The sequence below is a fragment of the Eschrichtius robustus genome, chromosome 1 (assembly GCF_028021215.1).
Source record: "Eschrichtius robustus isolate mEscRob2 chromosome 1, mEscRob2.pri, whole genome shotgun sequence".
In the NCBI taxonomy this organism is placed as follows: Eukaryota; Metazoa; Chordata; class Mammalia; order Artiodactyla; family Eschrichtiidae; genus Eschrichtius; species Eschrichtius robustus.
The window spans coordinates 192,612,597-192,638,947 of record NC_090824.1 but is presented as its reverse complement, the minus strand read 5'-3'; the positions used below and the strand labels follow the sequence as shown (position 1 = coordinate 192,638,947).

The window sequence follows — 26,351 nt, the reverse complement described above, 5'->3', positions numbered from 1 at the left end:
CCCACTTTGCAGCCGGCTGAACAGCATGGTATCAAAATACTGATAATTTGTCTTCTCCCAGAGAGGAAGCAGGTTCTCCCACAGGGGTGAATTCCACACTTTTACCTTGATTTTCAGCCTGGGAAGAATTCCCAATTTATAACTCGGTACCTTTCTGAGGATGCCTATAGGCTATTTTCTACAACCGAGTGGTATGACAAATTATCTTCATAAAAGACCCAGACCTTGGAATACGCTGGAGTCTCTAACTAAAAGAGCTTCTGACCAGCTGGGCTCTTTCCCTGTGCGTACACACTGACCTTTCTAAACAAGAACCCAGCTGTCCATCACCCGTGCATCCCTGAAGCAGGCTGACTCTCCAGCCCCTCATTGCCTTTCTCCTTTCCTTTAAACATCTATGTGTTACATCTATATAACACGTGTACAGTTATATAGGAGAATAAAAGCAAAATAGAACCACCTGATAAAAGAGACCATGGAAAAGATCAGCTGCCTTAAGCCAAGATTTAAGAATTCATGGAGTGGACATCTTAACCCTGTGTCACCGAGGATCTACGTTTGGGCTGCCACCCAGCATAGCTTGTTACTTGGCATTTATATATTCTTCCGCTGCGATGCATATTCAAAACATCTGTGAGAGTGAGGGCAGAATTATGGCCTCCATTCAACCAATTAGGAAAAATAAGACCCAAATATATTAAATAACGTGAATTGGAACTCACAGAATTTTGCTTCATCCTCTAAGCCAGGAAATAAGCATTTCCTCCTTGGAGGGTGTGAAACTGGCTGCAGGACAGTCTCAGAATGACAGGAAGGAGGGCTAAGAACCTGCCTTCACTGACCCGTTATTTAGCCTCACAGGGACTTGATCCCTGCAATTCTCATCAGTCAAATGACCAGGAATGGTCACAGTGGCATCAGGGTCTTAATAATTACCTAAAAAGGAAAAAGGTCAGAGAAGAGGGAACTGTCCATTATTATGGATGAATTATCTTCACAACAATCCTTGAAACAGGTGTTATTTTTCCTAATCAAGATAAGGAGATGGAGGGCCAAGATGTTTAGGTAGATTCTGCCCCCAGGCATGGCTGGTAAGTTATTGTATCGGTTCAGCCAGATCTGACCCCAGTGGTGGGGCCCCACCCCTTACACCACGCGACCTCTGTCTCACACGTGAAAAGTGACATCAGGATTGCTAACCAGAGAGCCTGCCGTTGCTGCCTGTGCGGTAGGGCCAGAGGACCCGAGTTGAGGTCGCTGACCTTGGCCCATCTCGGCTCCACGCTTGGCCACATCTGCAGCACCAGCGTCCATCTGCAAAGGACAGAAGCCCCCACCTCTGGGCAAGAGGTGTCGTGGAGAGCAGCCCTCCCAGGCCTGACCTCGCTGCTCTGGAGCTACCCAACTTAGCACCATGACAGAGCGCCCCCTGCGGGGGACAAAGCAACCTGTAGTCCCAAAGCTTGGCGGCCCTATTGGAAACCACCTTGGTGGAGGAAGGGGCATCCTCGGTGGGAAAGCAGGCATTTTCAGAAGCTGAGATGTGTGCTGTTAGTCCCACTTGAGAAAGACTTGCCATCTCCTGACAAGGGGGACATCCAGTGGGGAAGCATTCTGCCCTGCCCTGTGCTCTCTCCTCTTCTACAAAGAACACTCCTCAGTCCCACCAGCCCCTTTTTGTCACCGTGAGCTGCGTCACTGCTGGGCCTTAAGAGCCAAAAGCCACTCTCATTTCAACTGTGAGGTGTCAACAGCTTTCTCACTTGTGAACTCCATGCTACGTACTCACCATTATCGATGGATTCGGTTGTTGATTCACGGATATTCATTGGCACTTGCTATGTTCTAGGTACCATTTGAAGAGGTAGGAAGAGAGAAGTGAACAGGTGAACAAGCACCATCCCCAGCTTCCAAGGTCTCTGTCTGTCTCTTACACACACACACACACACACACACACACCCACCCCCCTCATCCCATCTTCCGTGGCTGGTGGGTCCACCTGCCCTCCAGTTCCAGCTCCTCCCACCACCTCAGGGAGCTCTCTCCCTCTAGTCTCCCCTCCCTTTTTCTCTATCTTAAGCTGCTTCTCCACTGACCCCTCCTCTCCACACCCCTCCATGGTGCTCCCACCCTCACAAAAGAAAATACCCTCCCTGACTTGTCTCCTCCTACAGCTACCACCCCTGTTCCCGCTTCTGTTCACAGCAAAGGTTCAGAAGGATGGACTTGCTGCCCCCTTTCCCATGTCCCATTGATCCCTCAGTCTCCAGGGGTCCAGCTTCTGGTCCCATCACCCCCATGGTCACTGGAGGTCTCCGGGCACCAAATTCCACAGGCGCTTCTCTGCCCTCCCCTGTCTGAATCAAATAATGTCATCATTTTTCTGCCCCCAACTCGCTCTTCTTTCCCTGACACCTCCTTATCTCTGCGATGGACACCACCACCCATGCAGCCCCCCAAGCCAGGAACTTGAAAGTCGGCTTTGACGTCATCTGCTGTCTCCCACCTGCTCCCTTCTCTGGCCTCTTATGCATGAACTCCTCTTGTTTTCATGTCTTTAAGAGCTCCATCCCTTACTTTCCATGCACACCCTCCCTGGCTATAATTAGGGCCTTCATAAGCCTCTCCTGGTCCTGAAATCTCCTTGTTCATCTCTGCTTCTGGCCTTGGCCCCTTCCATTCTATCCTATGTGTTGCCACTGAGCACCTTTCTAGAATTCTTATCTGATCCCCTACTCATGGTGTTCCTGGCTTTCCATTATCATGCTAAGGCCGCCCTCCGCATGTCCCTTGTGACCTGGCTTGTGCATGCCCGTCCAGCCTCATCTCTCCCCACTTCCTGCCCCCTCGCACACATCCGTTACAAGCAGCCCAGTGATCGGTGTATGACCAAGATCGAACTCAACGACAAGACCCTTGTTTAATGCTGTGAGGCAAGCTCCCCAAACTGAGAACAATGACCCTCTGGTAGTGTCCACCAGGCAAGCTTAAGAAATAGGTCGAGAAAAAATAGAAGGAAAATATGCCTACCCACCCAAGGGAGCCCCTCTGTCCTTTTTTTTTTTTTTTTTTTTTTGTAGATACAAGTTTATGCTCAGGACGATTCCTCCATGTCTGGGCTGTTCCTTTCATTGTGTATTCTCCAGCCATGTCCTTGGAGCTCTGGTCATCGACACTGTTTGTAGGAAAATAAATAGAGATTAGATATGTCTCCTCAAACTTAGAGTTTCACAAACAATAAACAAAAGTGAGCTACAGAAAAGAAAAAAAAAAAAAAAGAAAGAGAGGAGATGCCAGGAAGCTTTAATCTGGGAGAGGGGATTTTACAATTGAGTTCATGACCTGACTGTTGGTGTCTTTCCTGGCTGATCAAGACAGCAAGTGCTGTTTCCTGTCACTCACGGTAACAATGATGGCATGGATCTAAAACGAGGTGCCTGCTAACCAGAACTTGCTAGATCTCAACTGGGTGTCCCAGTTAGGATTTGCAGCACTGTGGAAATTCTCAACATCAGAGATACTTGGCCGCAGAAACTCACAGCAGTATTAATTATCCTTCTCATTACGATCGCTCCTTTTTGCTACCAAAAGCAGGCCTTCCAAATGTGACATTTGTGTTCATTACAAAATGAAATCACTGGGCCATTTAATTAACACTTGCTGTAAATAGTCAGTGATTCCCAAGTGCCAAGGGGTGGATGTGAGAGGGAGGAGGAGGAGCGAGGGGGCCCAGTGGAGGAAACCTAGCTGATGTCATCTTGCTGGATGGTGTTCAGTCTGCCGCCCCCTGAGACTTCTACACGTTAAAGGGGACCAGACTCCCCAAGGCTTCAGAGCCTTCAGTGTTTAATATGCTCAAACATGTAGTAGCATAGCACATATTTATTCCTACTTAGACCTTCTGATAATATATCCTCAGATTAGCATCATCTGGGTCAGGTTGGGTGTGGCATCAGTCATGGTACTGAGCCAGCTTTGCCCTTGGCCTAGAGCACCGTTTCCTTTGACTCAAAAAGAAGCCCTAAGGGACTTCCCTGGTGGTCCAGTGGTTAAGATTCCGTGCTCCCAATGCAGGGGACCCAGGTTCGATCCCTGGTCAGGGAACTAGATCCCACATGCCACAACTAAGAGCCCACATGCTGCAACTAAAAGAACCTGCATGCCACAACTAAAGATCCCACGTGCCACAACTAAAGATCCCACATGCCTCAACTAAAGATCCTGCATGCCACAACTAAGACCCAGCATAGCCAAATAAATAAATATTAAAAAAAAAAAAAAAAGAAGCCCTAAGATTCAGTCCTACTGGGAATTCCCTGGCAGTCCAGTGGTTAGGGTTTCACGCTTTCACTGCTCAGGGCCCGGGTTCAATCCCCATTCAGGGAACTAAGATCCCACAAGCTGTGCGGCATGGCCAAAAAAAAAAAAAAAAGATTCAGTCCTACTAAATATGCTGAAGAGCCTGTTTTAAATTGTAGGTTTTATTAGTATTCAGGGACTTGGGGCCAACAGATCAGGAGATGACTGCCATTGAAAAGAGAGATTGCTACTCGGTTCCCAAGAGGAGGGGGTACCCCATGCCAGGCAGGGCCACATGGGGAAGCACCAGGCTCGGCCAGGAGGCAGAGGGAGCGAGGGACCTGTGGGCACCAGCCTTTATTGTGGTTTCTGCAGGAAAGAATGGGTGAGGCAGGGTAAGCATGCTTAGGATTGGCTAGCTTGAATAATTTCAGCAGGCTTTGGGGCATGTTACAACTGTCCCGAGTTATCCAGCTGCTGGCCCTGGGATGATTAAGGCAGGTGGATAGCGGCCTGGAATGTGAAATCCCCATAGGGGAGGCGAGGAAGTGTATGTGGGCGCTGGATTGGCTGGTCTGCCTGCAAAAGGTGTGCTCACAGGTGAATCCTTTACCATCTTTAGGAATTGGCTAAGCCTGGGAGGGGCCATCCCTCCAGGGTCAGCAAGGCCCCAGATGTCAAAGCATCCAAAACACATAGTTAATACAGAATCGGACTTGGAATTGTCCACACAGACCCTCTGAACCTACGAGACATCATTCATTTCCTTAGGTTTACCCAGAGACCTGGAATTTCCTTTGTGAACCGGGTCTTTGAGGAAGCCCTCTGCGCTGGTAGGTAAGCAAATGCAACATCGCCACCTACTGCCCAAAGGGAGGACCTTTGACCAGGCTCTCAGGAAAATCCAAAGAAACAGAACTGGCATCAAGACTTTGAACACACACCGTCAACCCTCCCCATTTCCCTAGAATTGTCTTCTCCGGTAGTGTGCGCTGGGCCTCGGTGTGGGATTGAGACGTCTGAGGTCTGTTTTTCTCTGGGCACTTTTTACTCACCTGCTCCCTAGCGCAGATGGAAAGTTCGGGATGAATTAAATATCTAGGGTTACAGAACAATAATATGACAGGCCTGGAACTCACAGGATTTCCCAGGCTGTTTCTTGGTGATAAAGGTTAACAGGAAACTGCTTTCCAGTTTCTTTCAAAAGGAGGTGATTTTTTTTCCCGTCCATCTCAGAATATGCTTGTTATTTCCTCCACCTTCCTGTCTCTTGTGCAGCCAGGGAACAAATACTGTCTCAAAAGGCGTAGAATTTGCCATCTCGCTTCAGTTTTCCATTATTAGAGAGTTGGAAAGGGAAGTATTACTTTTTTTTCTTAATATGCTGTTGAGGAGAAAATGGGGGGCAGGGGGACAGAATGTCTTCGCTCCTTAATTCTCAAGAATTGAAGCAAATGGGATCAAGATGTAAGGCATTGCTTTGAAAAAATTAAGTTATTTCAGACCCAACAGGTTTAGACTCAGAATTATTATTCCAGAGCTAAGGTCACTGTCTGGCAAACTCTAGAAGCCTCTGCTGTTCTTCTGGCTCTAGCATTGAAAGTCATCAGCAGCCCTGCGTGAGCAGCTTTCCATGTTCACAGTGAAAGAAGGGGCAGAGGGACCGGGGCTGGGTTTGGAGTATAAGACCCCCAATCACAAATGGTCTGGGAAATCATTTATTATTTTTTCTCCCTCCTGCATTGTCTTCATCGCCCATTTCACTATCCAGTAAGAACTCCTACCAACGGTGTGTGGAGGGGAGAACAGTTGAAAGCGTCTTTCATTCATAGAACCTTAAATGTTGGTGCCAGGCTCTGGATTAGTGCTGGGGATGCACAAATGAATGAGATTTGGACCCAGGCCTCAAGGAGGTAGCAGCCTACTAAGAAGGCATCTCAGGGAACAGAAAATCACGGGACCACGGGGCCACGGGGCCACACAATAAGCAGAGGGAGTCACCGGAGCCCAGGAGAGGAGGTCTTCTGTGGGGACCGTCTGCAGAGTCCGCGAAAACTTGTGGTGACCCTGAGTGAGGCTGAAGGGAGCAGGAGTGAGCTGGGGTGTGCAGGAGGATGGTTCTGGAAGTGAGAGGAATAGCTCGGACACAGGCACAGAAGCAAGATTGATGTGTAATAGGCCACGCCTGCAGGTCGCCCAGCTGAGCTGGCTTTGCTCTGACCCACCCAGAGCCCCATCCTGAGCCTCTTGTCACCCTTTCCCCCTCCCCTCCTCTGCTTCCTTTCCCTTCCCTTCCATCTGTCTGCCTTCCTTCCCTCCTTCTGATTTTGCTATTCTGACTACCCCTTGCCAAAAACTTTACAACGGATGTAGACTTTTTAATTACATCAAATTTAACTTACAGTCGGTTCTCCATATCCACAGATCAGATGTGAAACCCGCGGATATGTACTGACTGTATTGCACCATTTTATTTACTTTTTTAAACTTTGTTTGTTTTAATTTATTTATTTTTGGCTGCGTTGGGTCTTCGTTGCTTCGCACGGGCTTTCTCTAGTTGCAGTGAGCGGGGGCTACTCTTCGTTGCGGTGCACGGGCTTCTCATTGCGGTGGCTTCTCTCGTTGCGGAGCACGGTTTCTAGGCGCGTGGGCTCCGTAGTTGTGGCTCACGGGCTCTAGAGCGCAGGCTCAGTAGTTGTGGTGCACAGGCTTAGTTGCTCTGCAGCATGTGGGATCTTCCCGGACCAGGGCTTGAACCCGTGTCCCCTGCATTGGCAGGTGGATTCTTAACCACTGGACCACCAGGGAAGCCCTACTGCACCATTTCATATCAGGGACTTGAGCATCTGAGGATTTTGATATCCTGGGGGAGGGATGGGTCCTGGAACCAATCCCCTGTGGATACCAAGGGAAAACTGTGTTTTGCTTTGAGATGTAGAATTTGCTACTATATTTCACGTCTCCATTATTAGGGGAGTGAAAGTAGTACAGCTTTACAGTCCCTCTGAGATCACCTCAGACCCTTTATGGAGACCTCCATGACCTAGAATACTTGCTCCAAAAGCCGGGGGCAGGTGCATTTTTTTTTTTTTTTTTTTTTTTTTTGGTAGGGAAGGGGGTGATGGTAGAGATCAACCAGCCAACTCATTCCCAGGCTTTGCATGAATAAAGACTATATTGTAATTTCCAAAAATTTTGTAGACCCTCCATGATGGTAATTGTCAGACTAATATCTGTGGATTGAAAATATCTACTAATCTCTGAAGTTACTCTGGATTCAATTACAAATTTAAATGAATCTGTGTTGTATTCATCACAACAGCCTCTGCACACATCTGTAAAATGGTCAAAGAGGTTGTTTACTTAGTCTGTAGACAAGAGGCTGCAAACTGGGGGGCCACGGGCTTGCCCAAGCCTACACACACATTTTGTTTAACTCCCAGTGTTGGTGTGTTGGTTTTGCTGTCGTTGTTGTTGTTTTAATCTGAGTTAGGTTCCAGTATTTGAAAGCAGCAGACTTCTTAGGCGGGGAACTGCTGACCACGTCCTGCTGTCTTTTACAGACTGGCAAGCAGAAGCCCAGCAAGGTTATGGGACTTGCCCTGAGTCACACAGCGCTGGGCCCAGATCACTGGGCTCTCGGCTTCCTCCCCAGGATTCTTTCCATCACATCGTAACGCTGTTCTGGACGATCATAGCACTTGTTTCTTCTCATTTCCCCTCCTGCCCCCTCTTGGGGCCCCCAGTTCCCATGAGGCAGGTACCCAGTGCCCTCCAGGGGTTGCCACCCCACTCAGAATCTCTTCCCCTCCAAGGCTCTGCGTGCCAGTCATTTCCTTCTCCCCTCTCATCACAGCTCCCTCAGTGCAGCTGATCCTTAGACAAGTACAGGTGCCGTACCTAATTAAGGAATTGAATAAACTCCACAGTCGATGCGTAAAGGATCACTGAATGTAAACTTAAATAATTTCAGCATGTGTTGTCTTTTTTTTTTTTTTTTGTAATGTCTGAAACATTTATATTAACATATTTCCATACATATTTCCATACTAATAAAAATATAAGATTTTTAGAAATTTCATGTAATGTCTGAAACATTTATATTAACATATTTCCATACAAATAACCCAATGAAAGTTTAGTATTAGTTGTTTTGTTTGTTTTTTTGTACTGCAGGTTCTTATTAGGCATCAATTCTATACACATCAGTGTATACATGTCAATCCCAATCGCCCAATTCAGCACACCACCATCCCCACCCCACCGCAGTTTTCCCCCCTTGGTGTCCATATGTCCATTCTCTACATCTGTGTCTCAACTTCTGCCCTGCAAACTGGCTCATCTGTACCATTTTTCTAGGTTCCACATACATGCATTAATATACGATATTTGTTTTTCTCTTTCTGACTTACTTCACTCTGTATGACAGTCTCTAGATCCATCCACGTCTCAACAAATGACTCAATTTCGTTCCTTTTTATGGCTGAGTAATATTCCATTGTATATATGTACCACAACTTCTTTATCCATTCGTCTGTTGATGGGCATTTAGGTTGCTTCCATGACCTGGCTATTGTAAATAGTGCTGCAATGAACATTCGGGTGCGTGTGTCTTTTTGAATTACGGTTTTCTCTGGGTATATGCCCAGTAGTGGGATTGCTGGGTCATATGGTAATTCTATTTTTAGTTTTTTAAGGAACCTCCATATTGTTCTCCATAGTGGCTGTATCAATTTACATTCCCACCAACAGTGCAAGACGTTTCCCTTTTCTCCACACCCTCTCCAGCATTTGTTGTTTGTAGATTTTCTGATGATGCCCATTCTAACAGGAGTGAGGTGATACCTCATTGTAGTTTTGATTTGCATTTCTCTAATGATTAGTGATGTTGAGCATCTTTTCATGTGCTTCGTGGCCGTCTGTATGTCTTCTTTGGAGAAATGTCTATTTAGGTCTTCTGCCCATTTTTGGATTGGGGTGTTTGTTTCTTTAATATTGAGCTGAATGAGCTGTTTATATATTTTGGAGATTAATCCTTTGTCCGTTGATTCGTTTGCAAATATTTTCTCCCATTCTGAGGGTTGTCTTTTCGTCTTGTTTATGGTTTCCTTTGCTGTGCAAAAGCTTTGAAGTTTCATTAGGTCCCACTTGTTTATTTTTGTTTTTATTTCCATTACTCTAGGAGGTGGATCAAAAAAGATCTTGCTGTGATTTATGTCAAAGAGTGTTCTTCCTATGTTTTCCTCTAAGAGTTTTATAGTGTCCAGTCTTATATTTAGGTCTCTAATCCATTTTGAGTTTATTTTTGTGTATGGTGTTAGGGAGTATTCTAATTTCATTCTTTTACATGTAGCTGTCCAGTTTTCCCAGCACCACTTATTGAAGAGACTGTCTTTTCTCCATTGTATATCTTTGCCTCCTTTGTCATAGATTAGTAGACCATAGGTGCGTGGTTTAATCTCTGGGCTTTCTATCTTGTTCCATTGATCTATGTTTCTGTTTTTGTGCCAGTACCATATTGTCTTGATTACTGTAGCTTTGTAGTAGAGTCTGAAGTCAGGGAGTCTGATTCCTCCAGCTCCATTTTTTTCCCTCAAGACTGCTTTGGCTATTCGGGGTCTTTTGTGTCTCCATACAAATTTTAAGATGATTTGTTCTAGCTCCGTAAAAAATGCCATTGGTAATTTGATAGGGATTGCATTGAATCTGTAGATTGCTTTGGGTAGTATACTCATTTTCACAATGTTGATTCTTCTAATCCAAGAACATGGTATATCTCTCCATCTGTTGGTATCATCTTTAATTCCTTTCATCAGTGTCTTATAGTTTTCTGCATACAGGTCTTTTGTCTCCCTAGGTAGGTTTATTCCTAGGTATTTTATCCTTTTTGTTGCAATGGTAAATGGTAGTGTTTCCATAATTTCTCTTTCAGATTCTTCATCATTAGTGTATAGGAATGCAAGAGATTTCTGTGCATTAATTTTGTATCCTGCAACTTTACCATATTCATTAATTAGCTCTAGCAGTTTTCTGGTGGCAGTTTTAGGATTCTCTATGTATAGTATCATGTCATCCGCAGACAGTGACAGTTTTACTTCTTCTTTTCCAATTTGTATTCCTTTTATTTCTTTTTCTTCTCTGATTGCCGTGGCTAGGACTTCCAGAACTATGTTGAATAATAGTGGTGAGAGTGGACATCCTTTTCTCGTTCCTGATCTTAGAGGAAATGCTTTCAGTTTTTCACCATTGAGAATGATGTTTGCTGTGGGTTTGTCATATATGGCCTTTATTATGTTGAGGTAGGTTCCCTCTATGCCCACTTTCTGGAGAGTTTTTATCATGAATGGGTGTTGAATTTTGTCAAAAGCTTTTTCTGCATCTATTGAGATGATCATATGGTTTTTATTCTTCAATTTGTTAATATGGTGTATCACATTGATTGACTTGCGTATATTGAAGAATCCTTGCATCCCTGGGATAAATCCCACTTGATCGTGGTGTATGATCCTTTTAATGTGTTGTTGGATTCTGTTTGCTAGTATTTTGTTGAGGATTTTTGCATCTATATTCATCAGTGATATTGGTCTGTAATTTTCTTTTTTTGTAGTATCTTTGCCTGGTTTTGGTATCAGGGTGATGGTGGCCTCATAGAATGAGTTTGGGAGTGTTCCTTCCTCTGCAATTCTTTGGAAGAGTTTGAGAAGGATGGGTGTTTGCTCTTCTCTAAATGTTTGATAGAATTCACCTGTGAAGCCATCTGGTCCTGGACTTTTGTTTGTTGGAAGATTTTTAATCACAGTTTCAATTTCATTACTTGTGATTGGTCTGTTCATATTTTCTGTTTCTTCCTGGTTCAGTCTTGGAAGGTTATACCTTTCTAAGAATTTGTCCATTTCTTCCAGGTTGTCCATTTTATTGGCATAAAGTTGCTTGTAGTAGTCTCTTAGGATGCTTTGTATTTCTGCAGTGTCTGTTGTAACTTCTCCTTTTTCATTTCTGATTTTATTGATTTGAGTCCTCTCCCTCTTTTTCTTGATGAGTCTGGCTAATGGCTTATCAATTTTGTTTATCTTCTCAAAGAACCAACTTTTAGTTTTATTGATCTTTGCTATTGTTTTCTTTGTTTCTATTTCATTTATTTCTGCTCTGATCTTTCTGATTTCTTTCCTTCTGCTAATTTGGGTTTTGTTTGTTCTTCTTTCTCTAGTTCCTTTAGGTGTAAGGTTAGATTGTTTACTTGAGATTTTTCTTGTTTCTTTAGGTAGGCTTGTATAGCTATAAACTTCCCTCTTAGAACCGCTTTTGCTGCATCCCATAGGTTTTGGGTCGTCGTGTTTTCATTGTCATTTGTCTCTAGGTATTTTTTGATTTCCTCTTTGATTTCTTCAGTGATCTCTTGGTTATTTAGTAACGTATTGTTTAGCCTCCATGTGTTTGTCTTTTTTACGTTTTTTTCCCTGTAATTCATTTCTAATCTCATAGCGTTGTGGTGTGAAAAGATGCTTGATATGATTTCAATTTTCTTAAATTTACTGAGGCTTGATTTGTGACCCAAGATGTGATCTATCCTGGAGAATGTTCCGTGCGCACTTGAGAAGAACGTGTAATCTGCTGTTTTTGGATGGAATGACCTATATATATCAATTAAATCTATCTGGTCTATTGTGTCATTTAAAGCTTCTGTTTCCTTATTTATTTTCATTTTGGATGATCTGTCCATTGGTGTAAGTGAGGTGTTAAAGTCCCCCACTATGATTGTGTTACTGTCAATTCCCTCTTTTATGGCTGTTAGCAGTTGCCTTATGTATTGAGGTGCTCCTATGTTGGGTGCATATATATTTATAATTGTTATATCTTCTTCTTGGATTGATCCCTGGATCATTATGTAGTGTCCTTCCTTGTCTCTTGTAACATTCTTTATTTTAAAGTCTATTTTATCTGATATGAGTATAGCTACTCCAGCTTTCTTTTGATTTCCATTTGCATGGAATATCTTTTTCCATCCCCTCACTTTCAGTCTGTATGTGTCCCTAGGTCTAAAGTGGGTCTCTTGTAGACAGCATATATATGGGTCTTGTTTTTGTATCCATTCAGCCAGTCTGTGTCTTTTGGTTGGGGCATTTAATCCATTCACGTTTAAGGTAATTATCGATATGTATGTTCCTATGACCATTTTCTTAATTGTTTTGGGTTTGTTTTTGTAGGTCCTTTTCTTCTCTTGTGTTTCCCACTTAGAGAAGTTCCTTTAGCATTTGTTGTAGAGCTGGTTTGGTGGTGCTGAATTCTCTTAGCTTTTGCTTGTCTGTAAAGCTTTTGATTTCTCCATCAAATCTAAATGAGATCCTTGCCGGGTAGAGTAATCTTGGTTGTAGGTTCTTCCCTTTCATCACTTTAAGTATATCATGCCACCCCCTTCTGGCTTGCAGAGTTTCTGCTGAGAAATCAGCTGTTAACCTTATGGGAGTTCCCTTGTATGTTATTTGTCGTTTTTCCCTTGCTGCTTTCAATAATTTTTCTTTGTCTTTAATTTTTGCCACTTTGATTACTATGTGTCTCGGCGTGTTTCTCCTTGGGTTTATTCTGTATGGGACTCTGTGCGCTTCCTGGACTTGGGTGGCTATTTCCTTTCCCATGTTAGGGAAGTTTTCGACTATAATCTCTTCAAATATTTTCTCTGGTCCTTTCTCTCTCTCTTCTCCTTCTGGGACCCCTATAATGCGAATGTTGTTGCGTTTAATGTTGTCCCAGAGGTCTCTTAGGCTGTCTTCATTTCTTTTCATTCTTTTTTCTTTAGTCTGTTCCGCAGCAGTGAATTCCACCATTCTGTCTTCCAGGTCACTTATCCGTTCTTCTGCCTCAGTTATTCTGCTATTGATTCCTTCTAGTGTAGTTTTCATTTCAGTTATTGTATTGGTCATCTCTGTTTGTTTGTTCTTTAATTCTTCTAGGTCTTTGTTAATCATCTCTTGCATCTTCTCAATCTTTGCCTCCATTCTTATTCCGAGGTCCTGGAACATCTTCACTATCATTATTCTGAATTCTTTTCCTGGAAGGTTGCCTATCTCCACTTCATTTAGTTGTTTTTCTGGGGTTTTTTCTTGTTCCTTCATCTGGTACATAGCCCTCTGCCTTTTCATCTTCTCTGTCTTTCTGTAACTGTGGTTTTTGGTCCACAGGCTGCAGGATTGTAGTTTTTCTTGCTTCTGCTGTCTGCCCTCTGGTGGTTGAGGCTATCTAAGAGGCTTGATGGGAGGCTCTGGTGGTGGGTAGAGCTGACTGTTGCTGTGGCGGTCAGAGCTCAGTAAAAACGCATGTGTTGTCTTGAAAATAATCCATAAGTTTCGTCTGGGTAAAAAATCCAATTCTCATTTGGCTTCATGTGCATGACTATCACGGCTTTAAGAACACCAGCCACAGCTCTCTGGATGTGCAGACGTCAAAGCCCACCTTGCCATCTTCACGAAGATCTGTTGTAACCATCTCAAGGAGAAATAGGGCCCTTTTTTCGATGAAGCAGAAGAAATTATCTTTTAAAACTCCAGCTCAACAGTGATTAGGACAAAAAGTAATGCAGTGGAAACAAATGACATTATAAAAAAATTGGAAAGCAGGTAATGAAAAAGGAAGTAAATGGTCAAGTTCAAATTTAGTCTTAGAGGTTGCTGGCAGGCCGCAGAGAAGGGCTGTCAGTCGTGATGGTCCTAACCCACGGTAAACGAACTTGAAAAGCACTGTTTTCTCCCAGAAAGGAATGGTGGAAGCAATAGATGATGCCTTTTTCTTTTGTTCCTGTTGGATTGGGAGTCCTTATCCTCAGGTCAAATCGTGTAACTCGGAGAACACTTGATTTTCTGCCTGATTGGTTGATGCTTCTGTAGTTCACTGGCAGTTTTTCTCTTCCAGGTTTTATATAGAGAGCATCTCATACCTAAAGGACAATGCCACCATAGAGCTCTTCTTCCTGAACGCCAAGTCCTGTATCTACAAGGTAAGAACTTCTTCTTCCTGTTCAGAGTTTTCCGTTGAAATCTGAAAGTCTCCTTTGAAGCTGGGAATCCCAACTTGCTGCCCCTAATGCGATTTTATTGATTAGTAGAAGTAATTTATAAATTAATGACTATAAATAAATGAGAACTCCGTGGAGCTATAGCTATCGGGTGTTCATAACGTGACTACTTCCAATCCCATCACTGTGTTGTAGCTCCCTGGAGGTGTTCCTTAGCTTGATTTTAGGGGTCTCCTGAACTTGGCAACGGTGGCCAAAAGAGGGAAACCCAGAGCAATGTGACAAATGCACTAGGTCTCACAATTATAAATGAACCTCTTATGACCAAGTGCATGTATATTTGATCATTTTTGGATGTTCTGGAAGTATCTCTCAAAAGGATGCTATTGGCATTTTGGGTGAGACAATTTTTTATTTTTTTTATTGAAGTATAGTTGATTTACAGTGTGTTAATTTTTGCTGTACAGCAAAGTGATTCAGTTATACATGTATATACATTCTTTTTCATATTCTTTTCCATGATGGTGTATCTCAGGATACTGAATATAGTGCCTTGTGCTGCACAGTAGGACCTTGTTGTTTATCCAGCCTATGGATATTAGTTTGCATCCGATAAACCCAAGCTCTTACTCCACCCCCTCCCCCACCCCCCTCCCCCTTGGCAACCACAAGTCTGTTCTCTATGGGGTGGGACAGTTTTTTTTACTGTGATAAAAGTTACCATGGTCTCCACTGTTAAGTGTACAGTTCAGTCGTATTAAGTACGTTTACCTTGTTTTACAACCATCATCACATCCATCCACAGAACTCTTCATCATACAGGACTGAAACTCTGTACCCCTTAAACAGTAACTCCCCATTCTCCCCACCGCCAGCCCCTGGCAACCTCTATTCTATTTTCTGTCTTTATGAACTTGACTACTCTGGGTACCTCATGTGAGTGGAATCACGCAGTATTTGTCCTGTTGTGACTGGCTTATTTGACTTAGCATAATGTCCTCAGGGTTCATCCATGTTGTAGCCGGTGTCAGAATCTCCTTCCTTTTTATGGCTAATATTCCATTGTATGCAGTTACCACGTTTTGTTTATTCATCCACCAGTCAATGGACACTTGCGTAGCTTCCACCTTTTGGCTGTAGTGAATAATGCTGCTGTGAACGTGGGTTTATAAATATCTGTTCAAGTCCCTGCTTTCAGTTGTTTTGGGTGAATACCCAGAAGTGGGATTGCTGGATCATATGGTAATTCTCTTTTTCATTTTCTGAGGAGCTGCCATCCTGCTTTCCATAACGACTGCACCATTTTATATTCCCACCAACATCCTTACCCACACTTGTTATTTTCTGGGTTTTTGTTTTTTTTTAAATTATTCTTTCTTTCTTTCTTTCTTTCTTTATTTATGGCTGTGTTGGGTCTTCGTTTCTGTGCGAGGGCTTTCTCCAGTTGCGACAAGCGGGGGCGTCTCTTCATCGCGGTGCGCGGGCCTCTCACTATCGCGGCCTCTCTTGTTGCGGAGCACAGGCTCCAGACGCGCAGGCTCAGTAATTGTGGCTCACGGGCCCAGCCGCTCTGCGGCATGTGGGATCTTCCCAGACCAGGGCTCGAACCCGTGTCTCCTGCATTGGCAGGCAGACTCTCAACCACTGTGCCACCAGGGAAGCCCTGTTTTTTTTTTTTTAATAACAGCCAGCCTAGGCATTCCCTGGCAGTCCAGTGGTTAGGACTCAGCGCTTTCACTGCTGAGGGCACTGGTTCAATCCCTGGTCGGGGAATTATGATCCTGCAAGTTGCACAGTGCAGCCAAAAAATAAGTAAATAAATGATAGCCATCCCAGTGGTATTAGGTGGCATCTCACTGTGGTTTTGGTTTGCTTTTCCCTGACGATTAGCGATGTTGAGCATCTTTTCGTATGCTCTTTGGCCATTTGTACATCTTCTTCACGGACACGTCTATTCAAGGGACGGTTCTTAATTGAGTGGGACAGTCCCTTGCATCCAGTTCCCCCATATGCTTGTAGTGTTTCCTTTCATTGGATAACCCCAAATGCCCACAGAATCCAGCACACACCCCGTCCCGGGGGAGAGGGGCTTGCAGAATACCGCTCCCCGCCCTGGGTTGAGACCCATAACTAGGAGAATGTATTTAAAGTAAACACCCACTCTGCACCCGCCCCCCCCAACACGCCCCCTCCTGTCTCAGGAGTGCAGCCTTAGGTCAGCTCATTGATGACCAGGGAGAAGGACGGCTGATACTTAACGCCCATGGCGCCGTGGCAGGCTTGGTGCTGAGTGCTTTCTGTAAGTTGTGTGGCTGCATGTTTGCACCATCTCTGAGATGAAGACTATTCTTTATCTTAGTTTTCCCTGTGAAAAAGGGGAGGCGCAGGGTGGTTACGAGATTCACCCGGGGCTGCATATCTGCTGAATGGCAGAGTCAGTCAGGGCTGAAGTTGGCAGCCTGATTCCAGATCACAGATCTCACCCACTGGGCTGCCCTGTGCCCTGGAGGGCAGACTCTCCTTAGAGAGCTTCAAAGCCAAGTACACCTGTTGTAACATGGTCAATGGCTGTATTCAGAGGACATCCCGCTGCCTGTATTTTCCTGTTTAACTAAACCTGGTTTGGAGGGATTGCAACAACTGACTACACATTAAAGCATAAAGCTTCACACACAGGTGAAGTGGTCTGTCAGCCATCACTTTTCCTTCTGGAAGCTCTTCAGCACATCACTGCACAGAATAGTTCCACTGAATGCAAATGTTCAAAATCATGGAGGGCGTGGTAGTGTTCAAATTCAGTTCTGTGAAAGAACCTCGCTTGGTGACAGCTGCTGAACCAAGACTTAACCTGGGCTCAAGCCCAGAGCGCTCAGATTACAGTATTTGGGGGTGTCACTGAATGGAAGAACAAAGACGCTGCGTGTAGTTCCAGGGACTTGCAAATGTCTTCCTCTCTCTAAACGCTCATTTTCTCATTATAAAGTGGAAATAATAATACCAGTCTTACGTACCTCATAGGTGGCAAGCGTCTCTGATGGTGTTTGTTTAATCCATGTGAAAGCACTTTGGAAGAATTCAGGAATAAAAAGGACTGTCCACCAGGGGGCAGACTTGGGCAATAAATGCCAGGGAAGTCGCTGACGGGGTGAAATCGCCCTCAACCCCAGCAAGTAAAAAGTTGCCCCAAACTGTGCTTATACAGACCCCTGGGTTAAGGGAGCAGACATGGTTTTTCTCGGAGTTGTTCAGTTCAGTCTAGTCACAGATGCTAAGCTGAAGGTGAAAATTTTAGTGCTTCTGAACAAAATGATCACAGAGGACTCTGGGATTAATGGGAAATTTAAAAAAAGAAATCCCCAGAACTAAAGAGGTGATGCATTCGGAGCCAGCCACATTGAGGGTCCAGGTGCCCACAGCCATCAGCCTGCCTGCTGACCTGGGTGGTGTGTGCCCTTCTAGAACCCCAGCTGTCTCTTCTCAGCGTCTGTCCTGGAGCTTAGTGAGTCGCGTCAGTGAGCCCGAGATGGCTCTTCTGAAGGTTACATAGGAGACAGAATCGCGTCACAAGGCCACCCGTCTCCTTCCCGTCATCAAAATAATATTTTCATTTGCGTAAGTTGACACTTAGAGTCTATAAAAATTTTTTCACTTATCTTACATTTTTTGAGGCTCATGAGTGAGATGGAATCGTCATCTTTACTGAGGGAGGAAACCGATGCTGGAGAGATTTAGTAACTTAGTGAAAGACAAGGAACCAGAAGTGGTGGAACAGGCTTGGCACAGTTGTAAATATGTAAAGGTGGCGGAAGGCCCTGGAGCAGAATGATGGTGATTAGGGGTTTAGACTCTGTGGCTCACAGACTTGGGTTCCCTTCCTGCCTCTGCCTCCTAGCAACTGCAGTAAATGTGGACACCTTCTGTGACGTCTCCAAGCTTAATTTTCTTCTTTGGTTGAACAAGGATATTAAAAGACCCAACCCACCACCTTCCTGGGGAGATGAAGCGAGATAGACGTGAAGGTGGTTAGCACCCCACCAGGCACGTTATTAGCTCCCGCTGAGATAGAATTGCTTACTTGGAATCAGATCTGAGTTCATCTTGGCTGCGATTTTCTGTGTGCTGCCCACACTGCCCTCTGGCACTTTGGAGGCCTCGATGGACCTGAGAGTGGTGCCAGACACGTAACCGGTAGGTGATGCTGATACCAGCTGACCCAGCACCCTCCCTGTGTCTTGGGGAGCGATTCCTACAACGTACTAGAATCTAAGTTGTTCAGATACCATAAGCTGTTTATTCCTGCTTCCTCCAAGTCCTTATTTTATTCACTTTTTTTAACGCATTCACATTTATTTTTATCTAAGTAATATATGCCATGGTTTAGAAGCCACATGGCTCTAGGAGGCTGTTTATGAAAAAGAGCCCATCTCACCCCTCCCTGCCCCCCCCCCCGCAACTCCTGCCACTTCCAGCAATTTTAGCTGTTTCTTCTGGTATTTGCCTCTCTCTGTTTCTAAATAATGGGCACAGGGTGTTATTCCTTGATTTATCCATTTTTGATGTACTGAATTCCTCGTAAGGTAGGTGAGGATTGAGGTCTCCTATGCAACCACCCACACTTTCCTTTTCCCATTTTCCCAGTATGGTGATAGCACAGTTCTGGGCAAAAGCCATACCCATCAGCATTACTTTATTATGACTAATCCAAGTAGCCTCCTAAGGTTGTGATTCCTTTTTTAGACAACCAGTTATTTTACCTAAAGGTAATAATAATTGCCTTGCTGTTACTTGTTTTAGTTTCTATGTACCCATCATTTTTTTTCCAAAAGCTACAGATTCCCAAATGTCTACCGACGTCAATTTGCATATGCATCAGATAATTCATCCATTCCTCTCTTTAGCTTGGTTTTTGTTGCTGCTGCCTTTGTTGTTTTTCCAGGCACCTCCCTTTTAGAGTCCTCTGTCCTTCTGTTCCTGTCTGGACATGGCGTCATTCATAGACCTCAGCCCAAGATGCCCCTTTCCTGTCCCGTCTTCCCTTCACCCCCAGCTCTGGACTGGGTGCTTTGCTTCCTGGATCCCGAGTCTTCCTGTGTTTTGTTTTACACCACTGTTTCACTGGAGAACATCCTGCAGTAATCCAGAGAAACCGTAAATGAGAAGTAAACTGTTTGGGTCCTTGCATATCTGAAAAAGGCTTTGCTCTACTTTTATATCTGAAAAAGGCTTTGCTCTACTTTTATATCTGGTTAATAGTTTGACTGGACGTGGAAATACAGAATGACTTCTCTCGGAATGTCAAAGGTGTTGCCTCAGAGTCTTTGAGAGTTGCTCTGGTGAAGTCTGTAGTCCCTACACTGTATGTGGGCTCTCCCCACCTCCGTGACCACCTATGGGATCTTTTAGGATTTCTTCTTTATTTCTCTTCATCTGAAGTTGCAGGATGGTGCGCCCTAAAGTAGGTGTTTGTAAGCCCACTATGTTGTGTATTCAGTGGGCACTTACAGTCTGGACATTCGTATTCTTCAGTTCTGGGAGGTTTTTTGTATTGTTTCTTTAGTGATGTCTCTCTGTTTCCTCTGTGCTCTCCTTCTGGAGCTCCTGTTAATCAGATGCCGGGCACAGCCTCCTGCTTCGATATCTGGTTTCTCCTATTTTCCATCTTTGTCATTTTGTTCTATTTTCTAGAAGATTTCCTCAATATTATCTTTAATCTCCTCTATTGACTTTTTAACCTTTGCCATCATGTTTTGAATTTCTCAGACTTCCTTCATATTATCTGATTTTTCTTTATACATGTAATCCTATTATTGTCTTTGAGCCTAATATCCTCTTATCACTCCAATAATATTAATTATCATGCATGTTCTGTTTCCTTTGTGTTTCTTTCCAGTTCTTTTTTTTCTGTTTATTTATTTTGGTCTCTGTCTTTCATGTAGGAGGCTTTCCATCCGTATTTAAGAGTGAAGCACTCAAAAGCTCCAAGTGCCCAGGTGGGGGTGGTCCTCTGTGGCTGTCCCTGTGGAGTGTCCCAGTGGCAAGCTGTTTCTTTCAGTGGGAACCCCAAGTATCAGTGCTTGGTGTCTTTTCTCGTGGCTCTTCGTTGTCTCCAGAGGATGTAATGTCTTACTTCCCTCCTGGGATGTCTCCTCCCACTTCAGGGTCTTGGGGACGGAGTGACCTCCATTGGGGTGTAAGCCCCCTTTTTAATCCCTGAGCTCTCGGTCTACTTCATCCTAGCTTCCTACGCATCATCTTCTCCAGAGAGCAGACCTCTGATCTCTTCAACAGCACAAAAGCGAGGAAAGGTGTTTTGCTTTGTTCATTTGTTTTGTCATTTCCCCCAAACCACGAATGCCAGCTCTCACTTTCCACTCTTCACCAGAAGACAGAAAGCAGAACTGCAGTGGATTTCTCTCTCACTTCTCCTTGCTTGACAATCCGCCTATTTTCTACCAAAAGAGCGGGAAATTACAGTCATAATCTGTCCAAGATGCAGAAAGTTAGAATCTGGTCAGGAACGAGCCGGGCTCTACTCGTCTCCTTTAAGTGGAGCAGGAGGAGGTATCAAAAGGGGTCGTCGACACCCCACGTGGCCGCTGCCTTCACCAACATTTCTGTTGTGTTTCGACTCATTCAGGGGACGGGGGCGGGGGGGGTGATGGAAAGGAAACTTATGACCAAGGGATGGATGAAACTCATTGAGAAATGTGTGTCTAGTTCCGAGGAAGACTCCCATGGGAAGTGAGCCTGGGATGATGTGTGCTTCCTGGGAAGCGACATGGGAAAGCAGAGCTCTCCTGCCAAGTTTTCCATCTGGCCGTTTCTCTCTTGGGATGTGGCTTCCTCTGTCAACTGGAGAAGGCCCATCAGTCAGCCCCGTGGTGGGCAGTGGACTTGCTACGCTGGAGGGGGTGCTGGGGTGGGCGTGGACCCTAATCTCAGCACTTCCACCGCCTTCAGGACTGACTCCTGCCTGCTCGGACTTCTCCACCGGCAAAGTGAGCTTGCTGTCAAAATTAGGCACCACAATAATTTTCAAGAGCTCTGCGGACAACAAGTGCTAGGTCATAAAACGTCAAAATGTTTTTTTTTAATTTTTAAAAAGAAGGATTCCCTTAGATGATAGATCTTAAAGTTATAAGGGAAACATAGAATTCTGAAATCCAGCTTCCAGTCATCTTCAGAGGCGTACCTTCCGAGAGATAAGAAAAGAGGCTCCCGGGACTTCCCTGGTGGCGCAGTGGTTAAGAATCCGCCTGCCAATGCAGGGGACAGGGGTTCGAGCCCTGGTCCGGGACGATCCCACATGCCGAGGAGCAACTAAGCCCGTGCGCCACAGCTACTGAAGCCCGCGTGCCTAGAGCCCATGCTCCGCAACAAGAGAAGCCACAGCAATGAGAAGCCCACGCACCGCAACCAAGAGTAGCGCCACAACTAGAGAAAGGCTGCTCACAGCAACGAAGACCCAATGCAGCCATAAATGAATGAATGAATGAATGAATGAATGACAGAAAAGAGGCCCCCACACTGAAGGACCTTCCACTGCTATTCAGTTCCTCAGAGGAGCAATTTGATCTTTAGGTGATTTAAGTTGGGTGAAGTAAGGGACTGGTCAAAATAACTAGCAGCTGCCCTGTTATGAATCTCACGTTTGAACGGAAGGGGTTGACCATCCACTCTTTATATACATCCGTCACATTTAAATGCTTGATCTCAAAATTTATCTTGTCCGAAATGATGACCAAAGAAACAGGGCCCGTGGTCACCATCTGAAGATGCACAGAAATATGTCTCCTGGGTTGGAGGAGAAGTTGGCACCAGCATTTTTCTGAGTGAATTTTGACGATCACCTTCCACTGACCTCTCACTAAGCAAGGCGCATAGTCAATGCTCAGTAAATTGTTTTTAATGGCTTCGTTTCCAATCCCAGGGAGAAAGGATTTGCATATTTCCCAGGAAATTACCAAGTTTGGAGCCTACATGTACCCACTGAGAGCAGATCATGTCAGAAAAACAAACAAACTTAAAATTCCTCCTTTCTGTGCGCTGGGGGGTCTTGTCCAGCCTTCTGTGCCTAGACGTCCCCATTGAACTAAGAGCGTCACATGTGATTGAAGTTCAAACAGTCATCCCTGGGCCAAGTTTGCTGCTTTGGTCTAAATACCATCACTCTTGCTGAAATTAAAATAAGCAATCTTTATCCAAGATCTTCCAAGAGATTTGCTAATGAGCAGAGGATATCTCATCTGAAGATGAGAGAAACAAAAGCCCAGAATCAAGTCCCACAGGACAAAGGAACCAACATAAACATTTGTCTCAGACTCACAGAATCCTGGTCCTTATCTCTTAGGTGGAGGATTGCCAGCTTGGTGTGTGTGCTCACGTGACAGAGAGAGGAAGGGGAGGAGGACAGAGAGGGACTTCCATCTTCAACCCTCTAGAAATAAACGTACGCAGACCCCTCATCTGGGCTGTGCCCATGGCCTGTACAGGAGAGATTCCTCAGGATCATGAAATGGACTCTATGCAGTGGACAGCGGGAGAAATACCCGGGCCACCGAGAGAGAGAGTGCCCCAGACAAACATGTGGCCCGGAGAAACATGAAGGGACTTGACTGATGAAAAACCAGCAAAGGGCTCAGAGAGGAATTGTGCAAGATCACATCAGTCTCATCCTGCTTCTCAGCCCCTGATGGCCTGGGGGCACCTTCCCGTAGCCACTGTAGGTTGTGCAGTGAGACAGGGTGTCACATGGGCTCAAGGAGGCTGAATGTGGGTGTCAGGACCCACTGGGATGGTATACGTGGTGACCGATACACACACACATGTAGACACACACACAATGCTGCCCACCTCTTTAAAAAATAAGTCTTACTATAGAGTCCAACAACCATTATGGAGAACAATATGGAGGTTCCTTAAAAAACTAAAAATAGAACTACCGTATGATCCAGCAATCCCACTCTTGGGCATATATCCAGAGAAAACTCTAATTCAAAAAGATACATGGACTTCCCTGGTGGCACAGTGGTTAGGAATCCGCCTGCCAGTGCAGGGGACATGGGTTCGAGCCCTGGTCTGGGAAGATCCCACATGCCACGGAGCAACTAGGCCTGTGAGCCACAACTACTGAGCCTGCGCTCTAGAGCCCACGAGCCACAACTGCTACAGCCTGTGCGCCTAGAGCCCGTGCTCCGCAACAAGAGAAGCCACCTCAACGAGAAGCCTGTGCACTGCAACAAAGAGTAGCCCCCGCTCGCCACAACTAGAGAGAGCCCACGTGCAGCAGCAAAGACCCAACGCAGCCAAAAAAAAAAAAAAAAAAGATACATGCACCCCTATGTTCACTGCAGCACTATTTACAATAGCCAAGACATGGAAGCAACCTAAATGTCCATCAACAGATGAATGGATAAAGAAGATGTGGTACATGTATACAATGGAATATTACTGAGCCATAAAAAAGAATGAAATAATGCCATGTGCAGCAAAATGGATGGACCTAGAGATTATCATACTAAGTGAAGTAAGTCAGACAAAGACGAATACCATATGATATCACTTATCTGTGGAATCTAAAATAATGATACAAATGAACTTATTTACAAAACAGAAATAAAGTCACATACATAGAAAAGAAACTTATGGTTACCAGGGGGAAAAGAGGGGGGAGGGATAAATTGGGAGATTGGGATTGACATATACACACTACTATATATAAAATAGATAAGCAACAAGGACCTACTGTATAGCACAGGGAACTCTATTCAATACTCTGTAATGATCTATATGGGAAAAGGATCTAAAAAAGAGTGGATATATGTATATGTATAACTGTTCTGTACAGCAGAAGTTAACGCAACATTGTAACTCAACTATAGTCCAATAAAAAGTTTTTTAAATAATAAAATAAAATGTAAAAAAAATAAAAAAGATTGCAATAAATGCTAAAAAATGCTGAAGAACAGACAAAATTGTGGAGTTCAGATGATTCAGAAATACCAGTAAGTGAAAATAAATAATACAGACCCGATATTTGTAGTGAGTCTCAGAGTTTCCAAATCACCTCTACATTTCCACCTCCCCAGACTCAATACAATAATTGGAAAAGAAATTGTTCTCCCCATTCTACTGACGAGGAAAATGAAACTCAAAGAGGTACAGGGATGTATTTATTCAATGCCCCAGAGTAGAAATAGTCTTCAAGAGGATGGCAAGAAACCATCCTCTTCCGGCGTTTTGTGGGTACAAAGAAAGATGGTTACAGTGGGTGAGGATTTACCAGGAAAACCATCGGGCAGCCCTGCAGGTCGTTCTGCTTGGACTTGGCAAAGGTCGTTCTCATTGAAATCTTTTCAACCTACCATGTGGTTGCTCATCGTCTTTCCTATTATAAAGCTCTCATGAATCTTCCATGAAAGCTGGAATTTCTCTCATTCCTGGCCAAGGAGGAAGGCTTTTCATTAAGCTTCTCAGCTGAGTCTGCAGACCACCACCAAGGCCCTCGGAGCGAGGGGGTCGTGACGAGTTCCTCCAGCTCTCAGGACTTTTGGAGGCTGTCCTTACACCTGTCACTGGGGATTCTCATGGGGCCTCTCTGGAACATTCAGAGACCCTCAGAATGGAAATCTTTTTGAGCATATTGTTAACCGTGAGGCTGCCGATATATGACCTCAGGCCTCCTCCTTCAGCAACTTGTAGAACAATGCAGAGTGCCATCCTCCCCAGCCCTGTCTGAACACACACACACACCACACACACACACACACCCTGCAGAGAGTCACGTTTTGTCTATCCATACCACGTGGCAAAAGATCAGAGGAAGCGGCACACATGATTCAGTAGCAAGTAAAACATGTCCAGAGGACACGTGAACTCCGTGACATCACTTTCCCTTCCATCAGCATCCCCCTGTTACCCGTGAGTCTCAGGAGAAAATGATTCCATGCCAGCCAGACCACCCTAGATTCCCAAGGAAGACTCCAGCTCAGCAGACAGCCCTGCCGACACCCCTCCTCAAATGGCTCTCAGAGCACTGGGGGCACAGAGGAGTGTCCCACGTCCAGCCTGTGGGCGATGCCAGATGGGAAACACCCGTACGTCTTCCTTGAAGGGCCTTCTACTCCCCGTCCTTCTCCATTTCATCCTCGGTCGGGGGAAAACCCAGTGCCCCAGGAAAGTAAGGGATTTTTGCATGCACTCTTTGTGATCTTGTTCAGTTTATTTGCTCTGCTTGAGCAGAAACACTTGAAAATAGCCACCTCTGCATTTGAGAGAAGCCAGATGAGAAAAAGGTGGAGTGATCTTTGGAATGTTACATGGTAGGCAGATCCCTGGAAACATCTGTCCACTCCTCCCCACGGGGACTCAGCTCTCAGGGTTTGAGGTACAACGGGAGGTGTGTGGTGTGGGCAGGAAATCTAGAGCTCTATTCCATCGCAGGGGATGAAATCACCCGGGAGGACGAGGTATAAAAGGGGGAAGGTATTGTAAACAGGAGACATCAGGGAATCAGGCAGAGACTGCGAGGTAGGAAAGCATTTTCTTCGCCATTAGGAGCATCTCTTCCCCCGCCCCCATCCCCGTTCCTAGATTGGGTCTTATAAACACCATTTAGACTCTGTACTGATTCCTCTGAGGACAGATGATGCCATGATTCTTGAACTCAATAAATACTAAATGGAAACGGTGAGAAGGAATACTGCAGCTCTCTTTCCCATCAGATTTTGCAAGAGTGGGGATGTCTGGGCCACCTCATTCTTCAATCCTTTTCCCTCTTACCGGTCACGTTCTGGCTCTCATTGTTTTTAATATCTTCACTGGGAGATGGTCAAGGTCAGAGAAGGTGGAAACTCACCCCAGTTACAGGCACTAGTTCCCACTTACCCTGAGGACACATACGGTCGGTGAGAGAGAACTCGTATAAATCAGGTTTGATGTTTAAATGGGCATCTTTGGTAGCTTGATTCTGAATATTGGTACATTACAGTTAATGCTGCCATGCGATTAGCGTCTGACAGTCTCTCCTGGAACTGCAGAATGGAC

General features: G+C 44.8%; 1 protein-coding gene across 5 annotated transcripts in view; it reads left to right on the top strand.

Annotated features, from left to right (window-relative positions):
• Positions 1–26,351, top strand: part of FRMD4A (FERM domain containing 4A) — a 341,961-nt gene that overhangs the window by 206,314 nt on the left and 109,296 nt on the right. For all 5 annotated transcript variants that reach the window (XR_011076055.1, XR_011076056.1, XR_011076057.1 and 2 more), the window contains exon 5: positions 14,204–14,288. Coding sequence is in view for 1 of the 5 variants with exons in the window: in XM_068561738.1 (XP_068417839.1) it covers positions 14,204–14,288 (85 nt within the window). In the remaining 4 variants the exon portion in view is untranslated. The remainder of the gene's footprint in view (positions 1–14,203; positions 14,289–26,351) is intronic.